This window comes from Salmo salar, chromosome ssa17 (assembly GCF_905237065.1).
Source record: "Salmo salar chromosome ssa17, Ssal_v3.1, whole genome shotgun sequence".
Taxonomy (NCBI): domain Eukaryota; kingdom Metazoa; phylum Chordata; class Actinopteri; order Salmoniformes; family Salmonidae; genus Salmo; species Salmo salar.
The window spans coordinates 53275092-53294442 of record NC_059458.1 but is presented as its reverse complement, the minus strand read 5'-3'; the positions used below and the strand labels follow the sequence as shown (position 1 = coordinate 53294442).

General features: G+C 43.5%; 2 protein-coding genes across 7 annotated transcripts; one reads left to right on the top strand and one right to left on the bottom strand.

Annotated features, from left to right (window-relative positions):
• Positions 1-544: 544 nt before the first annotated feature.
• On the bottom strand, positions 545-3674 carry LOC106576066 (dnaJ homolog subfamily B member 9). Its single transcript, XM_014152926.2, has 3 exons — positions 3431-3674; positions 2738-2977; positions 545-1969 (listed from the first exon to the last, which is right to left on the bottom strand). The coding sequence occupies exons 2-3, from the start codon at positions 2952-2954 to the stop codon at positions 1527-1529; spliced, it is 660 nt and encodes a 219-aa protein (XP_014008401.1). The 5' UTR covers positions 2955-2977; positions 3431-3674; the 3' UTR covers positions 545-1526.
• Positions 3647-17926, top strand: LOC106576065 (sugar phosphate exchanger 3). 6 transcript variants are annotated; one of them, XM_014152923.2, is made up of 15 exons: positions 3647-3765; positions 3901-4025; positions 4452-4561; positions 5262-5376; positions 5756-5848; positions 6102-6185; positions 6390-6535; positions 8184-8280; positions 8553-8637; positions 10590-10801; positions 14407-14548; positions 14900-15001; positions 15099-15298; positions 15411-15476; positions 15625-17926. In XM_014152923.2, exons 3-15 carry the CDS (start codon positions 4485-4487, stop codon positions 15715-15717), a joined length of 1512 nt encoding a protein of 503 aa, XP_014008398.1. In that variant the 5' UTR covers positions 3647-3765; positions 3901-4025; positions 4452-4484; the 3' UTR covers positions 15718-17926. The 6 variants fall into 6 exon arrangements, with proteins under 6 accessions (XP_014008398.1, XP_014008395.1, XP_045555667.1 ...); XM_014152920.2 differs by having other exon boundaries at positions 3901-4029; XM_045699711.1 differs by having other exon boundaries at positions 3901-4029; positions 4387-4561.
• The last annotated feature ends 1425 nt before the right edge of the window (positions 17927-19351 follow it).

Below are 19351 nucleotides of genomic sequence, written 5' to 3'. Positions count from 1 at the left end.
GACATCTTCTTTTAACCCAACCCCTCCAAAAGACACACCGGGGTAGCCGGGGAGCTGTTGTGGGGGTTTAAGTGTCTTGCTCAAGGGCACAACGGCAGGCAATAGCATCTATGATTTGATACCATCAACAATCCAGTTACCAGCTCCCGTCAGACCCAGGACTGGCAACCCTCCGGTTGCTTGCTCACCTCTCAAACCGCTAGGCTAAAATAGTAGCTACATTATAGTTGCAGATGAAAATAGTGATTTGTGAACCTATTCTGAGATTTACATGAATTGATCAAATGTCAGAGCATGAATAGAATAGACACACATTTAGAAGATACTACAGTAATCTAAATCCATGAACCCGTGTGGCTCAGTTGGTAGAGCATGGTGTTTGCAACGCCAGGGTTGTAGGTTCGATTCCCACGGGGGACCAGTACAGAGAAAAAAAATATGAAATGTATGCATTCACTACTGTGGATAAGAGCGTCTGCTACATGACTAAAATGTAATAGAACATGATAGGAATTGTAGAAATACATTTCAGTCTGCAGGGACGTTGGAGTAAATATATTTTTATTTCCAAACAAGTACTACTCCTCATCCTTTCAATATTTAAAAATAGATCCTAAGGATCAACAAAGTGCAGACAGCAGTCAATAACTGAACATTGGTTTCACACAAAATGACAAATCAGGCAGCAAAGTCGAGGTAAGAGACAACAGAACAGAGAACAAAGGTGCCGACTGCAAATATTGCACATAATAAAATGGCAGAAGAGGCACACTTTGCAGAAAAAAAACAAGAGGTAACAGTTGATAATGGTGTATAACCATGTTAAATACATGTATATAGCTAGGTTCTCTAACGTCGATGAGATTCAACTCATGTGCTCTATTTATAACTGGGAAAGGTTTAACATGGGCCTTGAAGTAAGTGACAGCAACTTAACACAATGGGGGGGAATGCCATAATAAGTCCACAATCAAATGCAACAGCTCTAAAATTACAAGGCATAAGCAATATAAATGTGCTATAACACTGAATTTGTCATGATATTGGAAGAACTCTTTCTGAAAGAGAGAATTACTTTGGTTTTGCATAGCAATTTTAATGCTCCAGAATGAAAATAAAAAGGACGCATGATATAAAATGCTTTTTTTTTTTCCCAACTCAATACAATTGCTACTCTCAAACAAAGATGGAAGCCAATAGAGAACCTGAGAAATGGGAGAGTCGGTGCTTAGCACGATGTAAACAAAGTAAATTGAAATCCAAATGGAGGCATCTTAACATGCAATGTAAGTAAGAACCTAATACATAAGCCCAATTTAATTATATCCAAAATGAGTGAAAGGTATTGCTTGAGAACAGTTTGTTTTATGGCCCATGGGCATCAACACATTTATAGCACTTTTTTTCTTCTTTCCAAAACCACCCAAAATCATGTTCCACGATTAAATTAACAGTAATTCCAAAATAACCACAATAGCTAAACTCATACCCAGTGAGTAGTGGGACATGTTTCTGGTGATAATAAATCATGAACACTCTGTGTATGTGGTGACCATGTTCCCTCTGCGCTGTGTCACTGTCCTGCAGTGATGTTTTGCTGAGCCCTGGAACCGGCTGTCCGCCCTGCCCGTGTGTCCGTTAAACGAGAACATCTTCTCCATGTCCTCAAACACGTCATCAAAGAGTTCTCCACCAAAGGAGCCCTGGAAGTGTCTCTTGTGCCTGTTCTGGGCCTCCTGATGGGCCTGGAAGTGGCTGTTGAAGGCCCTCTTGTGATGGGCATGATGGGAGTGCTGGTTATGACCGAACAGGTCAGAGTCTCTGAACAGATCATCAAAGTTGAAGTTAAAGTTCTGGTGGAAGTGCTGTCCACTCCTCCCACCTCCTGTGCCTGGCTCACCGGCGGAGGGGCCATGTCCAAACTGGTCATACTCCCGTCTCCTCTTATCGTCTGATAACGTCTCGTACGCTGGCAAAGGAAAGGAAACATGAGTCTCTTGGAGTCCACAGACATCAGAAAAACAACAAATGCTTTAACATTTAAAACTTTATAACTGATTAATGGGAATATTAAGATCAATAAAGTTCATATTCAGTTTAGAGTGATTAACGCAATGTTAAGCATATTTACGCGTTTTCCCTTTCTGTATTAGACATGATTTCCAGTGTTCTGTGTGTGACACTCGGGTTGATGGTTCCTAGACTCGATACTGACTGTTATGGATTAAACTCATATCTGTTGACAGTGATTGACGCCAGACTGGAGTTACAAGGACTGAGGACACACTGATTATAATTGTATTGTCTGTGAACACTGCGATTCTGTAGTAGCTGACTTCCTACAAGCTTCTCGGCAGGTGTTAACAGTACATTTCGTGTTGCTGATCAGGCTATTGGGCCTTCTCGGTGAAGGCCAGTTAGACATTCTCTGCTCCTGTGCTGGATATTGTTATCCCTGTTTGCAAATTTGTAATTAAACCAGATACATTTTTTTATTGATATTATCAACGTGGCTGATTCTCTCCTTGTTCACCTGAAAATGTCTATTGCACTGACAATATTAAAGATTGGAAAAACATCCATTACTTGTGAAATGTTTCCGATAGTATTAATACTATTACAGGATGAATGATTAGCACTCCGTCCAATATATTTGATGTGGACTTGACGTAATGAGCCCTAATGTAACAGACAAGGGAGTGCCCATCTACCCAACACAGAAGTTGACAGGACTCACCCTCAGCTATTTCCCTGAACTTTGCCTCTGCATCAGGACTCTTGTTTCGGTCAGGATGGTACTTCATGGCTAGCTTATGGAAGGCCTTCTTGATCTGGCGCTGGGAGGCATCTTTTGGCACGCCTAGGATGTCATAGTAGTCCCTCTGTGCCAGTATGAACTCAGTTATCATGAGAATACATACTGCTAACATTAAGACTGACTGTGCTGTGGCCATATTGGTGGTTAGCTCTTGCCTCCCTGCCCAGGAAAGAGAGAGAGGTTTGACAGTTAGTTGACAGTTTGTTACTGACACAAGCAAATTACAATGTAAAGTTGACAAAAGTATAACCATGTAAGCATGTTTTAACCTGTACTGTAGAAAGGAAGCACGGCATGGTAAATCTGTAAAATGTGCTGTGTTACATAGGCTTTTCTTTTTGTTTTTGAAATAAAAACCCCTTTTAGCTAGGGACATGATCTACAAATGTATTTATTCTAGTGAATAGATGGTTGAATCAGCCACAGAATGATCCAACCGTTTACATTGTATTTAAAGCAATTGGTACGGCAGTTTAAATCAGCGGAAGTGGGTGGAAGTGTCAGAATAACAAACACACAGAGACTGTGAAAACTACTTGAAACACAGTTCTGAACTGTATGCTAAGTCTAAGCTCAAATAAGCGTTAAATAAAAATAAAAGAGAGAACTTACCTTGGAAAGCACTAACAACAGCCTCCTGGCTCTCTATCAGACGACACTAGCACAGCTGATCCGTAGATGACAAACTAGAGCGGGTTGCATCCAGAGCTGTTACTCCACGACTCGCAATACTATTGGTTCATTTCTTCACCCACTGACTCGAAACACCACGATTGGCTGAAACTAGGGGCACGTGGATCTTATTTGCATGCGTTCACATCCGGTACACTCCAGTCCTGTTGGTGGCAATAGGAAATGTGAAACCACAGCCGATTGCTACACTGTTGCAGGCTGGACTGTAGTCAGATGATCTCATGCTAGCGTCGGAGTTTATGTGAATAAAACAGGTAAGTCCTTATCCGTTTGACCTCGACGTTGATTCCATATTTGCATTTCCATGTAGTGTTATCCAATGCCTAATGTATCTTTAGTGAAAGAGAAGTATCGAGCTAGTTTATTTCATATGCTTTACATATCACCAGAGTGAGTTGAGTGCTGCACTGCCAGCCAGCGACAGAAGCAGACAGAAGACAGCTCCCAAGGCTAATTATTGCTGTCCGATAGCTAAATTCTTCCTATCTAGAACGAGTACACGTTTGCGGAAAAAGTAGGTAAGGAAATCTCAATCTTTTTGGGGGGGTTTGCCTTTATTGGCAGAATGTGATTCAGAGGGTGTTTACACCAGATACATCTTTCAGGCCAGGTTCCAAGGTTTGTTGGCTGTAGGACTAACACTAAGGTCCCATAATGAGAAGTAGGTTAATGATAACAAGTTTATGGTTTTCTTTTTTGGAAGAGGCTAACCAAGACCTTTGGTGACTTGTTTTGTGGCTTTATATCATTGGCCTTTTACCTACATTTGCTATGGTGAAAATTATCCACCTGGTCTCATAGGACTTGAAACCCGAGTTCTCTCTTTTCAGACAAAGCTGTGTTTTTGACTGAGGCTGTAGTGTTGAATAAACTAGTGTGGTGCTGTTACCTCTCGGAACCCCCTCCCTCTCCTGCTGCCTCTCCTGCTGCCCCCTTGTAGACCTCCACCCCATCCCTCCTGGTGACCCCTGTGATGTCGTCCCCGTGCTGCGGCTTCCTGGCGCAGTACACCCACCATCACCTGGTCGCCTTCCTCCTCACCTTCTTTAGGTAAACTCAACTCCTGAACTCCCACCAGCCTTGTAGGGATCTGGTATAAGACCCTCTGAATGTTCCGAGTTCTTATTCCAGTTCTCTTTGCCCTAAATGCTCTCTCTCTACACAAGCACTTATACCAGAGCATACATACGCATTTGATACACAGGCTCACTTGTGCTCATATAGGCCTACATCCTCCTTAAGTAAATACAGTACTAAGCCAAGTGCTAATGCCTGGACTCGAGCTACAGTACTCACAGTCTTATAAAGCTCTCCACTGTAAGTACACTGTAAAAAAAATAAAACGTGACATTGCTTCTTGGTCAGGCTGGTTGTTATCAGAGTAGGAGAAAGTGAACGTATCAGACAGTTGAGCAGTAAGAATCAGATTCATGCTGAATCTTGCTTCTCACATTCCCTATCCTGACCTCCCCACTCTGAACCCTGACCTTTGACCCCACTCGGCTGTGTCAAAGATTTTGTGGCTGTGCTTTCCAGGCCCTGTCATCAGGAAGTGACGTATGGCCTAGAGTTCTTATTACAGGTTATAGTCTTGAGGAATTTATAGTAGTTGTAAATGGGTTGAGTACTGCACACCAGCTGCTTTAAACAGCTAAACACAGATTGGAAGGCCCTGGATGTTTCTGGTCTCTTGTTGTGCTAGGAATATAACATGGCTTTATTAATCTCCCCTCCCTCCCTCTCTCTCCAGCTATGTCCTCCTGCACGCCTCGAGGAAGACCTTTAGTAATGTGAAAGTGAGCATCTCAGCCCAGTGGACTCCCTCTGTGCAGAATGCCAGCTCTCCTGCCTTCTCACCCGGGGAGGTACGTACTCGGGAGGATGTGGATTCACTTCCTTGAATTATCCCTCCTTTTCGCCTCCCCTGAATGATGACCTCTGATATAATGACTTAACTCCTGGATCTCTGCTATTTTGCCTCAGTTTGCACCATTGGGTTTGTTTAGTGATCTCTTCATGTGCAATCCTCAATATTTACTTTGTGTGTAGTGGATGGGGAAGTGTTATCAGGTGAGGAGCTATTGACTAGTGCTCTGCACGTGATCATATGTTGAAACAGACCATGAAGCACAGCTAATACTAATGGTTAAATAAATCCCCTTATTCAGTTACTCTGACAACGTTTTTGTGTTAAATGATATGAAGTTTATTTATTTTGATTGTCTATTCTGTATCTTCCTCCAGACATGGGAGGAGCATAACCTGTTTGCAGACTCCGATGGAGCCACTCTGTTCCTGGGTGTCCTCGACACCATCTTCCTGTTTTCCTACGCCGTGGTGAGTGTCGGGGTCAGCTGGGGTCACGGGGGGGCCTTCTGGTTGGTAGTCTAGCAACAGTGACTCAGTGTAACCTAATCAGTCAGATCAGATTTACTTCTCTCTCCTGCCACACGCTAATATGCACATTAAACTAATGTATGTTAATTCATTAATGCTATCTTTCGTTATCAACATGGAAACAAGCACACTGATGCATAGTCAAAGCAGGAGGACAGGGTAAACATGTGTGTGTTGTTCAATATTCATGCAGGGCTTATATATGAGTGGAGTGATTGGAGACCGCATGAACCTCCGGTATGTCCTCTCCTTTGGTCTGTGTGGTTCAGCCATAGTGGTAAGTGGGGCACTGCTTTTATATTTCATATACATCTACACAGTTGTTACATCAGATTCATACAATAGGTACTTAGTGAAAACGCAATTGCTACAATAGGCATATACTGCAGATTCTGCATTTTCATACCATTTATATTTCACTGTGTTTATTTAGTGACGTAATCCAATATAACCTTCTGTTTTTCCCTCCTTCACTTCCCAGGAGTTTGTGTTTGGTACCCTGACTGAGTGGCTGCAGTTCTATAACATCTACCTGTACTGTGGCCTTTGGGTGCTGAACGGCCTTCTGCAGTCTGCTGTCTGGCCCTGTGTGGTGGCAGTCATGGGGAACTGGTTCGGCAAGTCGGGGTGAGTATTGTATCCCTCTCTCTGCCAGGACACTAGTATACTCCAACACTGATCAGTAGGGCTGGGAATTGCCAGGGACCTTACAATATGATATTATAACGATACAATATTTATTGCGATTCCCACAGTTTTATATGTATTGTGATCCGATATTCCAAACATATTGCTCACCATATGTCTGAGAGAGCCATGAGAACTAGTTTTGGTCAGTCATGGAAATAAAAGTGCTGAAAACAAATGGGCTCCCTAAAAATAAGATGGAGAACAAGCTATGAAGGGAAAATTCTGGAGTTCAGGTGGCGGTACAGCAAACTAGCGCAAAAAATAATATTGCAATATTGTCAAAATGATACGTCTCTATATATCGTCAAAAAGAATATCCCCATCTGTAACTGTATTTGTTTGCCCCATCACTACTGATCAATGCAGATCACTCACAGATTGAGTAAAGCTCCTTGAATGTCAACAATCCGAAGTTGACTTTACAAACAGTAGCCTTAGGGGATTGCTTTAACTGTGGGGTCGTTACATATGATTTCAATCCCTTTCTGACTGCACCCCTTTTGATTTGCCTGAAACCTTTCATACATGTTTGCCCATGGTAAAATTGGTCAGAAAGTAACTTTTTGGACCTGAATGCCAAAACATTCAGGAGATGGGTGTTCAAAGTTGACCCATGTTGCATACTGTTACGTTCTCCAGCAAGAAAACCAAAAATGTCACGCAAACAAAAGCGGGAACTAAGAGTCAATGACCAACAACCAAAATGAAACAAGTGGTTTTAGGAGAGGTTCTGAAAGAGACGGGCGTGTCCACTGAAAGTTGACTAGTAACAACAACTGGACCCTAAAAGACGTCTACCATTAGCACCCACTAAATTTACAAAAGAGGCAAACAAAAGAAAAAGCAAGGTTAAAGAGAGGAAGCAAACCAAAAAGGTGGACCAAAACAAAATCGGATAAAAGATTGTTTGTCTAGAAATCAAAATAGGGTGCGCCAACTAAAGGTGTTAACCCTCTGCATCTATCAAAACAACAGGAGCACAGGGCTCTTAACCTGTCCTGGCCCAGGCGCTATTTAACGCCTTCCCACTAAAGAGATGGCAACCAGCATAGGTGTAACCAATACTGACTAACAAGGTGACACCAATCGGTGTGCCCTACGTGCTAACGAGCTATACGTGCTAAAGTCCAACCTTAAAACATAAATGGAAAAACCAAAACCTGTAACAATTCCCCACCCTACCATGAGACATCCATGTCTTTATCACTGATAAAGATAAACGGTTGAGTTTGATATCTTTTAAAAGCTTACAAACAGGGTTTTCAGTCTATTCTATTTTTATTTTTTTTTAAATGTAAGAAAATGAATTTTCTTTAAGCATTAATGTTAATTATCTAAAAATAAGTGACCTCAGATTTGACAAATGTTTACTAATGTTGTCGTTTAGACCCTATTTTACATAATCTAAGGGGGTGCTGTCAAAAAGTGATTGAAATCATACGGAACGACCCTGTGATGTACTGATTTATTCGTGATTCTATTGTATTCTAGAAGACAAGGTTCTAATTGAGTATTGTGTTGAGTATGTTGTATGTATTGTGCATGTTCTTGAGAGTAACTGCTGTATGTCTCCTCCTCCCTCCAGGCGAGGTTTTGTGTTTGGCCTGTGGAGTGCCTGTGCCTCTGTTGGGAACATCCTGGGAGCTTTCCTGGCATCCAGTGTTCTCAAGTACGGTTATGAGGTGAGTGCAGACACAGATATACCTATTACAGATCTGCTCTGGGATTCACCTTTTTATAAGGTCTAGATGAAAAACGGACATGCTATGTAGCATAGACAATACCTGGTATGGTCTAGTTAGTAAGTCTAGAAGAAAATGTCACTACATTGTTGTCTAGAATAAGTTATGTGAGGGTGTCTTTCTCTCAACCTCTTGCTACATAGTTAGCTACATGACACGAACAGCACAATTCACAATACAAGTCACCTCAGTGTTATGCTGTGTTTCTGTAGTATGCCTTCCTGGTCACTTCAGTGCTGCAGTTTGCTGGTGGGGTGGTGGTGTTCTTTGGTCTGCTCACCTCCCCTAAAGAAGTGGGTGAGTATTAGGTCCGCGTATTCCCAGTTTCCCTCATTGGTCTGGCATTGTCTCCCTATCATTGTATCATACTGTACATTCTTTCACTTCAAGTCTCAAGTTCTATTAGTCGTATGTACAGGATACGCATGGTATACACCATCCAATGAAATGCTTACTTGCAGGTTCCTTCTCGAAAATAATACAAGATAAGAATACGAACATAAAGTAAATGGCTCAGTAGAATAGAATAAACATTGAAGCAACTTCGTCCTTTCTGTGCCATCCTAATTGTTTTTGTCAATTCTCTTGACATTAATCGTTATTGTTCTGTGAGGAAGTAAAAAAATAAATATATATTTATTATTATTATATATTATTATAATATTATATTTTTTGTGAGGAAGTTGTAGTAATGTGTGTGTGTGTGTGTGTGTGTGTGTGTGGAATATGATATAAAGCACATATGAACTCAGCAAAAAAAGAAACGTCCCTTTTTCAGGACCCTGTCTTTCAAAGATAATTCGTAAAAATCCAAATAACTTCACAGATCTTCATTGAAAAGGGTTTAAACACTGTTTCCCATGCTTGTTCAATGAACCATAAACAATTTATGAACATGCACCTGTGGAACGGTCGTTAAGACACAAACAGCTTACAGACGGTAGGCAATTAAGGTCACAGTTATGAAAACTTAGGACACTAAAGAGGCCTTTTTACTGACTCTGAAAAACACCAAAAGAAAGATGCCCAGGGTCCCTGCTCATCTGCGTGAACGTGCCTTAGGCATGCTTCAAGGAGGCATGAGGACTGCAGATGTGGCCAAGGCACTAAATTGCAATGTCCGTACTGTGAGACACCTAAGACAGCGAGACAGGACGGACAGCTGATCGTCCTCGCAGTGGCAGACCACGTGTAACAACACCTGCACAGGATCGGTACATCCGAACATCACATCTGCGGAATAGGTACAGGATGGCAACAACTGCCTGTGTTACACCAGGAGCGCACAATCCCTCAATCAGTGCTCAGACTGTCCGCAATAGGGTGAGGGAGGCTGAACTGAGGGCTTGTAGGCCTGTTGTAAGGCAGGTCCTCACCAGACATCACCGGCAACAACGTCGCCTATGGGCACAAACCCACCGTCGCTGGACCAGACAGGACTGGCAAAAAGTGCTCTTCACTGACGAGTCGCGGTTTTGTCTCACCTGGGGTTATGGTCGGATTCGCATTTATTGTCGAAGGAATGAGTGTTACACCGAGGCCTGTACTCTGGAGCCGGATCGATTTGGAGGTGGAGGGTCCGTCATGGTCTGGGGCGGACTGAGCTTGTTGTCATTGCAGGCAATCTCAACGCTGTGCGTTACAGGGAAGACGTCCTCCTCCCTCATGTGGTACCCTTCCTGCAGGTTCATCCTGACATGACAATGCCACCATCCATACTGCTCGTTCTGTGCATGATTTCCTGCAAGACAGGAATGTCAGTGTTCTGCTATGGCCAGCGAAGAGCCCGGATCTCAATCCCATTGAGCACGTCTGGGACCTGTTGGATCGGAGGGTGAGGGCTAGGGCCATTCTCCCGAGAAATGTCCGGGAACTTGCAGGTGCCTTGGTGGAAGAGTTGGGTAACATCTCACAGTAAGAACTGGCAAATCTGGTGCAGTCCATGAGGAGGAGATGCACTGCAGTACTTAATGCAGCTGGTGGCCACACCAGATACTGACTGTTACTTTTGATTTTGACACCTCCCCCTTTGTTCAGGAACACATTATTCAATTTCTGTTCATCACATGTCTGTGGATCTTGTTCAGTTTATGTCTCAGTTGTTGAATCTTATGTTCATACAAATATTTACACGTTACGTTTGCTGAAAATAAACACATTTGACAGTGAGAGGACGTTTCTTTTTTTGCTGAGTTTAGCTATATACTTTGACTCTTTTGATGAAGAGTGTTGTTTCTCTGTCCCATCAGGTCTGTGTTTGGAGTCAGAAACAAGTCTGAGACCAGTGGAAAGAGACGCAGACAGCCACAGGCCTCTGATGAGTGATGAAGAGGATGAGGAGGGATCGGAGGAGGTGTGTGACGGAGGGTACTACACCATCCGGCAGGGGGATGAGGAGCCGCGGGAAACACCCAAAGCCATCGGATTCTGCCAGGCCTTCTGCCTACCCGGGGTGCTGCCTGTGAGTGGGATATTACTAGAGCTCTCTTTGTGTCTCTGTCTCTTTCTCATGACCTCTCTAAATCTGGTCGGCTGTCACCAACTCTCTCTTTCGCACTCACCCTGCTACAGTGAGGGAAAAAAGTATTTGATCCCCTGCTGATTTTGTACGTTTGCCCACTGACAAAGAAATTATCCGTCTATAATTTTAATGGTAGGTTTATTTGAACAGTGAGAGACAGAATAACAACAAAAAAATCCAGAAAAACGCATGTCAAAAATGTTATAAATTGATTTGCATGTTAATGAGAGAAATAAGTATTTGACCCCCTCTCAATCAGAAAGATTTCTGGCTCCCAGGTGTCTTTTATACAGGTAACGAGCTGAGATTAGGAGCACACTCTTAAAGGGAGTGCTCCTAATCTCAGCTTGTTACATGTATAAAAGACACCTGTCCACAGAAGCAGTCAATCAATCAGATTCCAAACTCTCCACCATGGCCAAGACTGAAGAGCTCTCCAAGGATGTCAGGGACAAGATTGTAGACTGGCTGGAATGGGCTACAAGCCCATCGTGAAGCAGCTTGGTGAGAACGTGACAACAGTTGGTGCGATTATTCGCAAATGGAAGAAACACAAGAGAACTGTCAATCTCCCTCGGTCTGGGGCTCCATGCAAGATCTCACCTCGTGGAGTTGCAATGATCATGAGAACGGTGAGGAATCAACCCAGAACTACACGGGAGGATCTTGTCAATGATCTCAAGGCAGCTGGGACCATAGTCACCAAGAAAGCAATTGGTAACACACTACGCCGTGAAGGACTGAAATCCTGCAGCGCCCGCAAGGTCCCCCTGCTCAAGAAAGCACATATACATGCCCGTCTGAAGTTTGCCAATGAACATCTGAATGATTCAGAGGACAACTGGTGAAATTGTTGTGGTCAGATGAGACCAAAATGGAGCTCTTTGACATCAACTCAACTCGCCGTGTTTGGAGGAGGAGGAATGCTGCCTATGACCCCAAGAACACCATCCCCACTGTCAAACATGGAGGTGGAAACATTATGCTTTGGGGGTGTTTTTCTGCTAAGGGGACAGGACAACTTCACCGCATCAAAGGGACGATGGACGGGGCCATGTACCGTCAACTCTTGGGAGAGAACCTCCTTCCCTCTGCCAGGGCATTGAAAATGGGTCGTGGATGGGTATTCCAGCATGATAATGACCCACAACACACGGCCAAGGCAACAAAGGAGTGGCTCAAGAAGAAGCACATTAAGGTCCTGGAGTGGCCTAGCCAGTCTCCAGACCTTAATCCCATAGAAAATCTGTGGAGGGAGCTGAAGGTTCGAGTTGCCAAACATCAGCCTCGAAACCTTAATGACTTGGAGAAGATCTGCAAAGAGGAGTGGGACAAAATCCCTCCTGAGATGTGTGAAAACCTGGTGGCCAACTACAAGAAACATCTGACCTCTGTGATTGCCAACAAGGGTTTTGCCACCAAGTACTAAGTCATGTTTTGCAGAGGGGTCAAATACTTATTTCCCTCATTAAAATGCAAATCATTTTATAACATTTTTGACATCCGTTTTCCTGGATTTTGTTGTTGTTATTCTGTCTCTCACTGTTCAAATAAACCTACCATTAAAATTATAGACAGATCATTTCTTTGTCAGTGGGCAAACGTACAAAATCAGCAGGGGATCAAATACACTGCTCAAAAAAATAAAGGGAACACTAAAATAACACATCCTAGATCTGAATGAATGAAATAATCTTATTAAATACTTTTTTCTTTGCATAGTTGAATGTGCTGACAACAAAATTACACAAAAATAATCAATGGAAATCCAATTTATCAACCCATGGAGGTCTGGATTTGGAGTCACACTCAAATTAAAGTGGAAAACCACACTACAGGCTGATCCAACTTTGATGTAGTCCTTAAAACAAGTCAAAATGAGGCTCAGTAGTGTGTGTGGCCTCCACGTGCCTGTATGACCTCCCATCAACGCCTGGGCATGCTCCTGATGAGGTGGCGGATAGTCTCCTGAGGGATCTCCTCCCAGACCTGGACTAAAGCATCTGCCAACTCCTGGACAGTCTGTGGTGTAACGTGGTGTTGGTGGATGGAGCGAGTCATGATGACCCAGATGTGCTCAATTGGATCTGGGGAACAGGCGGGCCAGTCCATAACATCAATGCCTTCCTCTTGCAGGAACTGCTGACACACTCCAGCCACATGAGGTCTAGCATTGTCTTGCATTAGGAGGAACCCAGGGCCAACCGCACCAGCATATGGTCTCACAAGGGGTCTGAGGATCTCATCTCGGTACCTAATGGCAGTCAGGCTACCTCTGGCGAGCACATGGAGGGCTGTGCGGCCCCCCCAAAGAAATGCCACCCCACACCATGACTGACCCACCGCCAAACCGGTCATGCTGGAGGATGTTGCAGGCAGCAGAACGTTCTCCACGGCGTCTTCAGACTTTGTCACGTCTGTCACATGTGCTCAGTGTGAACCTGCTTTCATCTGTGAAGAGCACAGGGCGCCAGTGGCGAATTTGCCAATCTTGGTGTTCTCTGGCAGATGCCAAACGTCCTGCACGGTGTTGGGCTGTAAGCACAACCCCCACCTGTGGACGTCGGGCCCTCATACCACCCTCATGGAGTCTGTTTCTGACCGTTTGAGCAGACACATGCACATTTGTGGCCTGCTGGAGGTCATTTTGCAGGGCTCTGGCAGTGCTCCCCCTGCTCCTCCTTGCACAAAGGCGGAGGTAGCGGTCCTGCTGCTCGGTTGTTGCCTTCCTACGGCCTCCTCCACGTCTCCTGATGTACTGGCCTGTCTCCTGGTAGCGCCTCCATGCTCTGGACACTACGCTGACAGACACAGCAAACCTTCTTGCCACAGCTCGCATTGATGTGCCATCCTGGATGAGCTGCACTACCTGAGCCACTTGTGTGGGTTGTAGACTCAGTCTCATGCTACCACTAGAGTGAAAAGCCAGCATTCAAAAGTGACCAAAACATCAGCCAGGAAGCATAGGAACTGAGAAGTGGTCTGTGGTCACCACCTGCAGAACCACTCCTTTATTGGGGGTGTCTTGCTAATTGCCTATAATTTCCACCTGTTGTCTATTCCATTTGCACAACAGCATGTGAAATGTATTGTCCATCAGTGTTGCTTCTTAAGTGGACAGTTTGATTTCACAGAAGTGTGATTGACTTGGAGTTACATTGTGTTGTTTAAGTGTTCCCTTTATTTTTTTGAGAAGTATACTTTTTTCCCTCACTGTATCTGCCTCTTTCATTCACCCCCCTGTCTATATTTTAATCTATTTCTATATCTATCATCTTATCATCCTCTCTGCTATCTGCCCCTCCCGGTTTAAGAGTTTCCATTCTCTCAGATCTTTGGCTGACAGTTTTGTTTAGGAGGGGTTGAAGACGTCGCTAGTTGCATTAGTATCCTTCTCTCAACCTCTCCTCCCAGAACTTTACCTGTGAAAATGGACCAATAAAGCAAGTATTTTGTTATGGAGCATCTGATGATGTGAAGATTTTAGTTCTGGCTTTCTGAGATGACTCTCTCAGTAACTGGTGACTGTCATCCTCTCTCCCCAGTATTCCCTGGCGTACGCTTGTCTGAAGATGGTCAACTACTCCTTTTTCTTCTGGCTGCCCTTCTACCTGAGCAGGAACTTTGGCTGGAAGGAGGCCCAGGCCGACAGGCTCTCTGTGTGGTACGACGTGGGAGGCATCATAGGTGAGTGTTAAGGCCAAGGCCTAGTTAACACTAGCTGTATTGACTGGTTAATATGAATGACATTGGTGTTGTTGACTACGGTTTAGATGTGGTAACATCCTAGCTAGCTATGCAGAGTCATTTGTCTAAAGGGGTCTACGCAAACGGAGCCGATGGAGGACCGTTTGCAACGCTCTCTACGTAGTTCCACGTACAGTTGTGCGGCTGAATTTTTGGGACGCGATGCAAACGGACCTGGGTCGGCTCCGTTTGCGTAGACCCCTTTAGACGGTACAGGAAATTGTCTATTAATCTTTCGTTCTTTCGTTCTTTCGTTCTTTCGTTCGTTCGTTCGTTCGTTCGTTTCCCCAGGTGGTACAATCCAGGGCCTGATCTCAGACTTCATGGGGAAAAGAGCTCCAGTGTTAGCCGTCAGTCTGCTGCTAGCTATGGGAGCCCTGGTGGGTTACAGCCGTGAGTACTCCTCCTTCTTTCATCTGCCGTCCTCCTTTTTCTAGCCCAAAACATCTCACTATATTATTGAATTAACCCTATGTTGTCCCCCCCTCAGACTCCCCTCCGGACCAGGTGGCGAATGCAGCTCTCCTGGCCACCACAGGTTTCTTCATAGGAGGACCGTCCAACATGATCAGCTCAGCCATCTCTGCAGACCTGGGGCGACAGGAGGCCCTCAGGGGCAGTCAGGAGGCTCTTGCTACCGTCACCGGCATAGTGGACGGGACCGGGAGTATTGGAGCTGCAGTGGGACAGGTAACGCACACTAGAGACAGAGAAAGTACACACATACATACAGTACATGCATACACACAGAAATATGTGCTTTCCAGTGATTTAATGTTGAGTTTTTTACCTTGTCTTCCAGTATTTGGTATCCCTGATCGAGAGCAAGCTGGGCTGGATGTGTGTGTTCTACTTCTTCATAGTCATGGTGAGATCATCTAGCTAATCCATAATGTTAGACAATGTTCATGTCTTCCATAAATTAGTCACTCATTCTCCTCAGGAGCATCTTACATAAGGTACTGTGTTGTCCCTGTTTGTGACATATTTGGTCCTGTTATTTGATTGCCTCACAGACAGGGTGCAGCATAGTCTTCATCTTGCCGCTGATCGTGACTGAGATTCGGGCCATGTGGAGGGACAGACAGGCACGGACACATGAGCTGTGAAGCCTTCCTCACGAGGGCCATGTTGTTTCCTACTCCTTCCCTATGGGGCCTACTGCCTGTCAGTCAGACTATGTCCACTGATCACTACTGTAGATGTATGTACAACATGTCTATGAATGTGTATGTCCAGTCTATGTATATATTTGGTCTGAAACACGTTTTCTTTTTTAAAGATATTACTTCAGAGCCTTTTAACGAGTGGGGGCAGGGCCCTCTCAATATTTGTGGTCTGAGATTGGAAATTCCAAGCAGCTAACGATTATTCCAATTCCTTTACCAGTTTACTGGAATGTATAATGATTACTTGTATAGAATGATTGGATCTGCTCATTTGCTTAGTAGAGATCAGATTTCAAAGACACACAAAACACTCCATCACTCACTCATAGAATCTCACAGTTACACGTCCTCTCAGTGGATTTTTAGTCATTGCCTGTAGCACACACTCTAGTCAGTGACCACGTTTACATGCGCACGGTATTCTGGACAGTAGCTCATATCTCGCAGAAGGTCTTATTCGTGTTAAGCTGTTTACATGCACTTTTGATATCCCGCTCACAAGTATCCCTGTACCGGTGAATAAACAGATTATTCCTCATTTAAGTTGCTATGGGTTAAATATTAACTGAAATATGGCCTATAACCTTTCACATGAAGCGTAATATAATATTAACACTTGCAGAATTATGCCTTTCTTGCAGTGAAATTACACAACTAATGTTAATTTTGTCTCGGGAACAGGAGTGGAGAAATACGATTACATTCAGCATCTCTTGAGAAAATGCGAGTGCGCGTGTAATGTGTTATCGTTGACACTGTTATGCAAGCAGACAGTATTTCAACCACATAAAATCTGCACCCGAGACAGACTAAAGTCTTAACATAAACCTATTTCGTCGTTTTCTGAGCTTTTAATTTCATTAAAACCAGTCAAACTGATGACATTTTGCACAGACCAATCTTTCCACTGTTCTCCCCGGTCCCTAAACGAAACAGACAACTTTACCGGTTTTAACTAGATTACTAATGCAGTCATTCTGTCAATGTAAGACAATATTCTGGTGAACACTACTTTATTTAGTCTTCCGGGGCAACAAGTTATGACAAAGGAGAAGTTGCATGTATCTAACTTTCGTTGACAAACAAATGTCCTTCCAAATGTCGGAAATTGTCAACAGAAAGTTGTCTAAATTACGCCACACGGTCCAGGATGGAGTATCAGCCAAAATACATTATTATGGTGGATGGAACTGCGCAGGTAGCCTACTTTTTGAAGTGATTTGTTTAACAATCAGATGAAAACATCACACAACACCCATTATACCTGAAACTGAGCCTACACAGACTGCGGAAAAACAACAGTAAACGGGATAAGATGTTTACATGCCACAGTATCCCATCTAAGATCAGAAAATCCAAGGCATCTTATCCGGGTTTCTCATAACCGGGATACAAACTTTTTCGGGTTATTGTAAACGAGAAATGATGTTTACGTGTGTCAACTCAAAAACAGGGTACTTGATTACCCCGAATAATAACGGAATATTGGTGTGCATGTAAACGTGGTCAGAGTATACGGTACGTTTGCCAATAACGTTTTTAAGCAGCTTTTTTAAGTCTTAACGGTCAGTAAACATTAACTGCACGCCTCTGAAATATTTTCCTCAAGGTATTTATTTATTTAAAGAACAGTAAGATTACATCAATGTAAAAAAAATATATTGTCACATGTCTTATCAAAATAAGTTAAAAGGTATACTGATTTTATTTACTGTAGGTACGTAAATTAAAACAGTACAAGTAGTTCTTCTGGTTGGATTGGGATCAGTTGCTAAATTTACTGTAGTGGTTTTAACCAAGGCCATAAGTGCATTTCAGCTGGTCCAGGACCTGCTAAACTTGATGAAATGGAATGTGTATTTAATTTGATCATTGTTGAATTTATGTTCTTTAATCTGTGGTAAATGTTCTTTTTTTTTCCCATATGTGCACTTTAAATTAATGTTTTAATGAGCCTGTGTTTTTTAGTTTTTTTTTCAAGAAAAGCAAATGGGCTTTTTCAAAACTGTTGACTCCTATCTTTTATTCTTCCCAGGAGAATGTACGATATATTTTGGGAAACCACCTCAATGAATTTGAACTTCAATGACCTAAACTGTATTCACACGACTGACTTCTTTGTAGAAATCTCATAAAGCAATGAAACCAGCATTTAGAAACATTGAATTAGCATACTTGGCAGGATGATTTATTTTCACATGTAAAATGGACAAAAATTAAGAGGATCTGTTCAGAAGGACTTTGTAAATTACTAATGGGATAGATATCCTGTAGAGGTGTAGAGGGATAAGTTCTGCTCAACCCTGTTGCAGATGTGTTACGTCACTTCAGAACCACCAGGAGGAGCCCTTAAGGCAAAAAATAATACCAGAAAAATGTGTAGAATTAGTAGGTCTAATAGAATTAGTAGGTCTAATAGTATTTGTAAACTTCATGTGTAGAATTAGGTCTAAAATAATTTGTAGACTTAATGTGTAGAATTAGTGCTAATAAAATTAGTAGGTCTAATAAAATTAGTAGACTTAATATGAGTAGATTTAATAGAACTAGTAGACTTATATGTGTAGAATTAGTAGGCCTAATAGAATTAGTAGCCTTAATATGTGTAGAATTAGTAGGTCTAATATATACTGCTCAAAAAAATAAAGGGAACACTTAAACAACACAATGTAACTCCAAGTCAATCACACTTCTGTGAAATCAAACTGTCCACTTAGGAAGCAACATTGCTTGACAATAAATTTCACATGCTGTTGTGCAAATGGAATAGACAACAGGTGGAAATTATAGGCAATAAGCAAGACACCCCCAATAAAGGAGTGGTTCTGCAGGTGGTGACCACAGACCACTTCTCAGTTCCTATGCTTCCTGGCTGATGTTTTGGTCACTTTTGAATGCTGGTGGTGCTTTCACTCTAGTGGTAGCATGAGACGGAGTCTACAACCCACACAAGTGGCTCAGGTAGTGCAGCTCATCCAGGATGGCACATCATTGTGAGCTGTGGCAAGAAGGTTTGCTGTGTCTGTCAGTGTAGTGTCCAGAGCATGGAGGCGCTACCAGGAGACAGGCCAGTACATCAGGAGACGTGGAGGAGGCCGTAGGAGGGAAACAACCCAGCAGCAGGACTGCTACCTCCGCCTTTGTGCAAGGAGGAGCAGGAGGAGCACTGCCAGAGCCCTGCAAAATGACCTCCAGCAGGCCACAAATGTGCATGTGTCTGCTCAAACGGTCAGAAACAGACTCCATGAGGGCCCGACGTCCACAGGTGGGGGTTGTGCTTACAGCCCAACACCGTGCAGGACGTTTGGAATTTGCCAGAGGACACCAAGATTGGCAAATTCGCCACTGGCGCCCTGTGCTCTTCACAGATGAAAGCAGGTTCAAACTGAGCACGTGACAGACGTGACAGTCTGGAGACGCCGTGGAGAACGTTCTTCTGCCTGCAACATCCTCCAGCATGACCGTTTTGGCGGTGGGTCAGTCATGGTGTGGGGTGGCATTTCTTTGGGGGGCCGCACAGCCCTCCATGTGCTCGCCAGAGGTAGCCTGACTGCCATTAGGTACCGAGATGAGA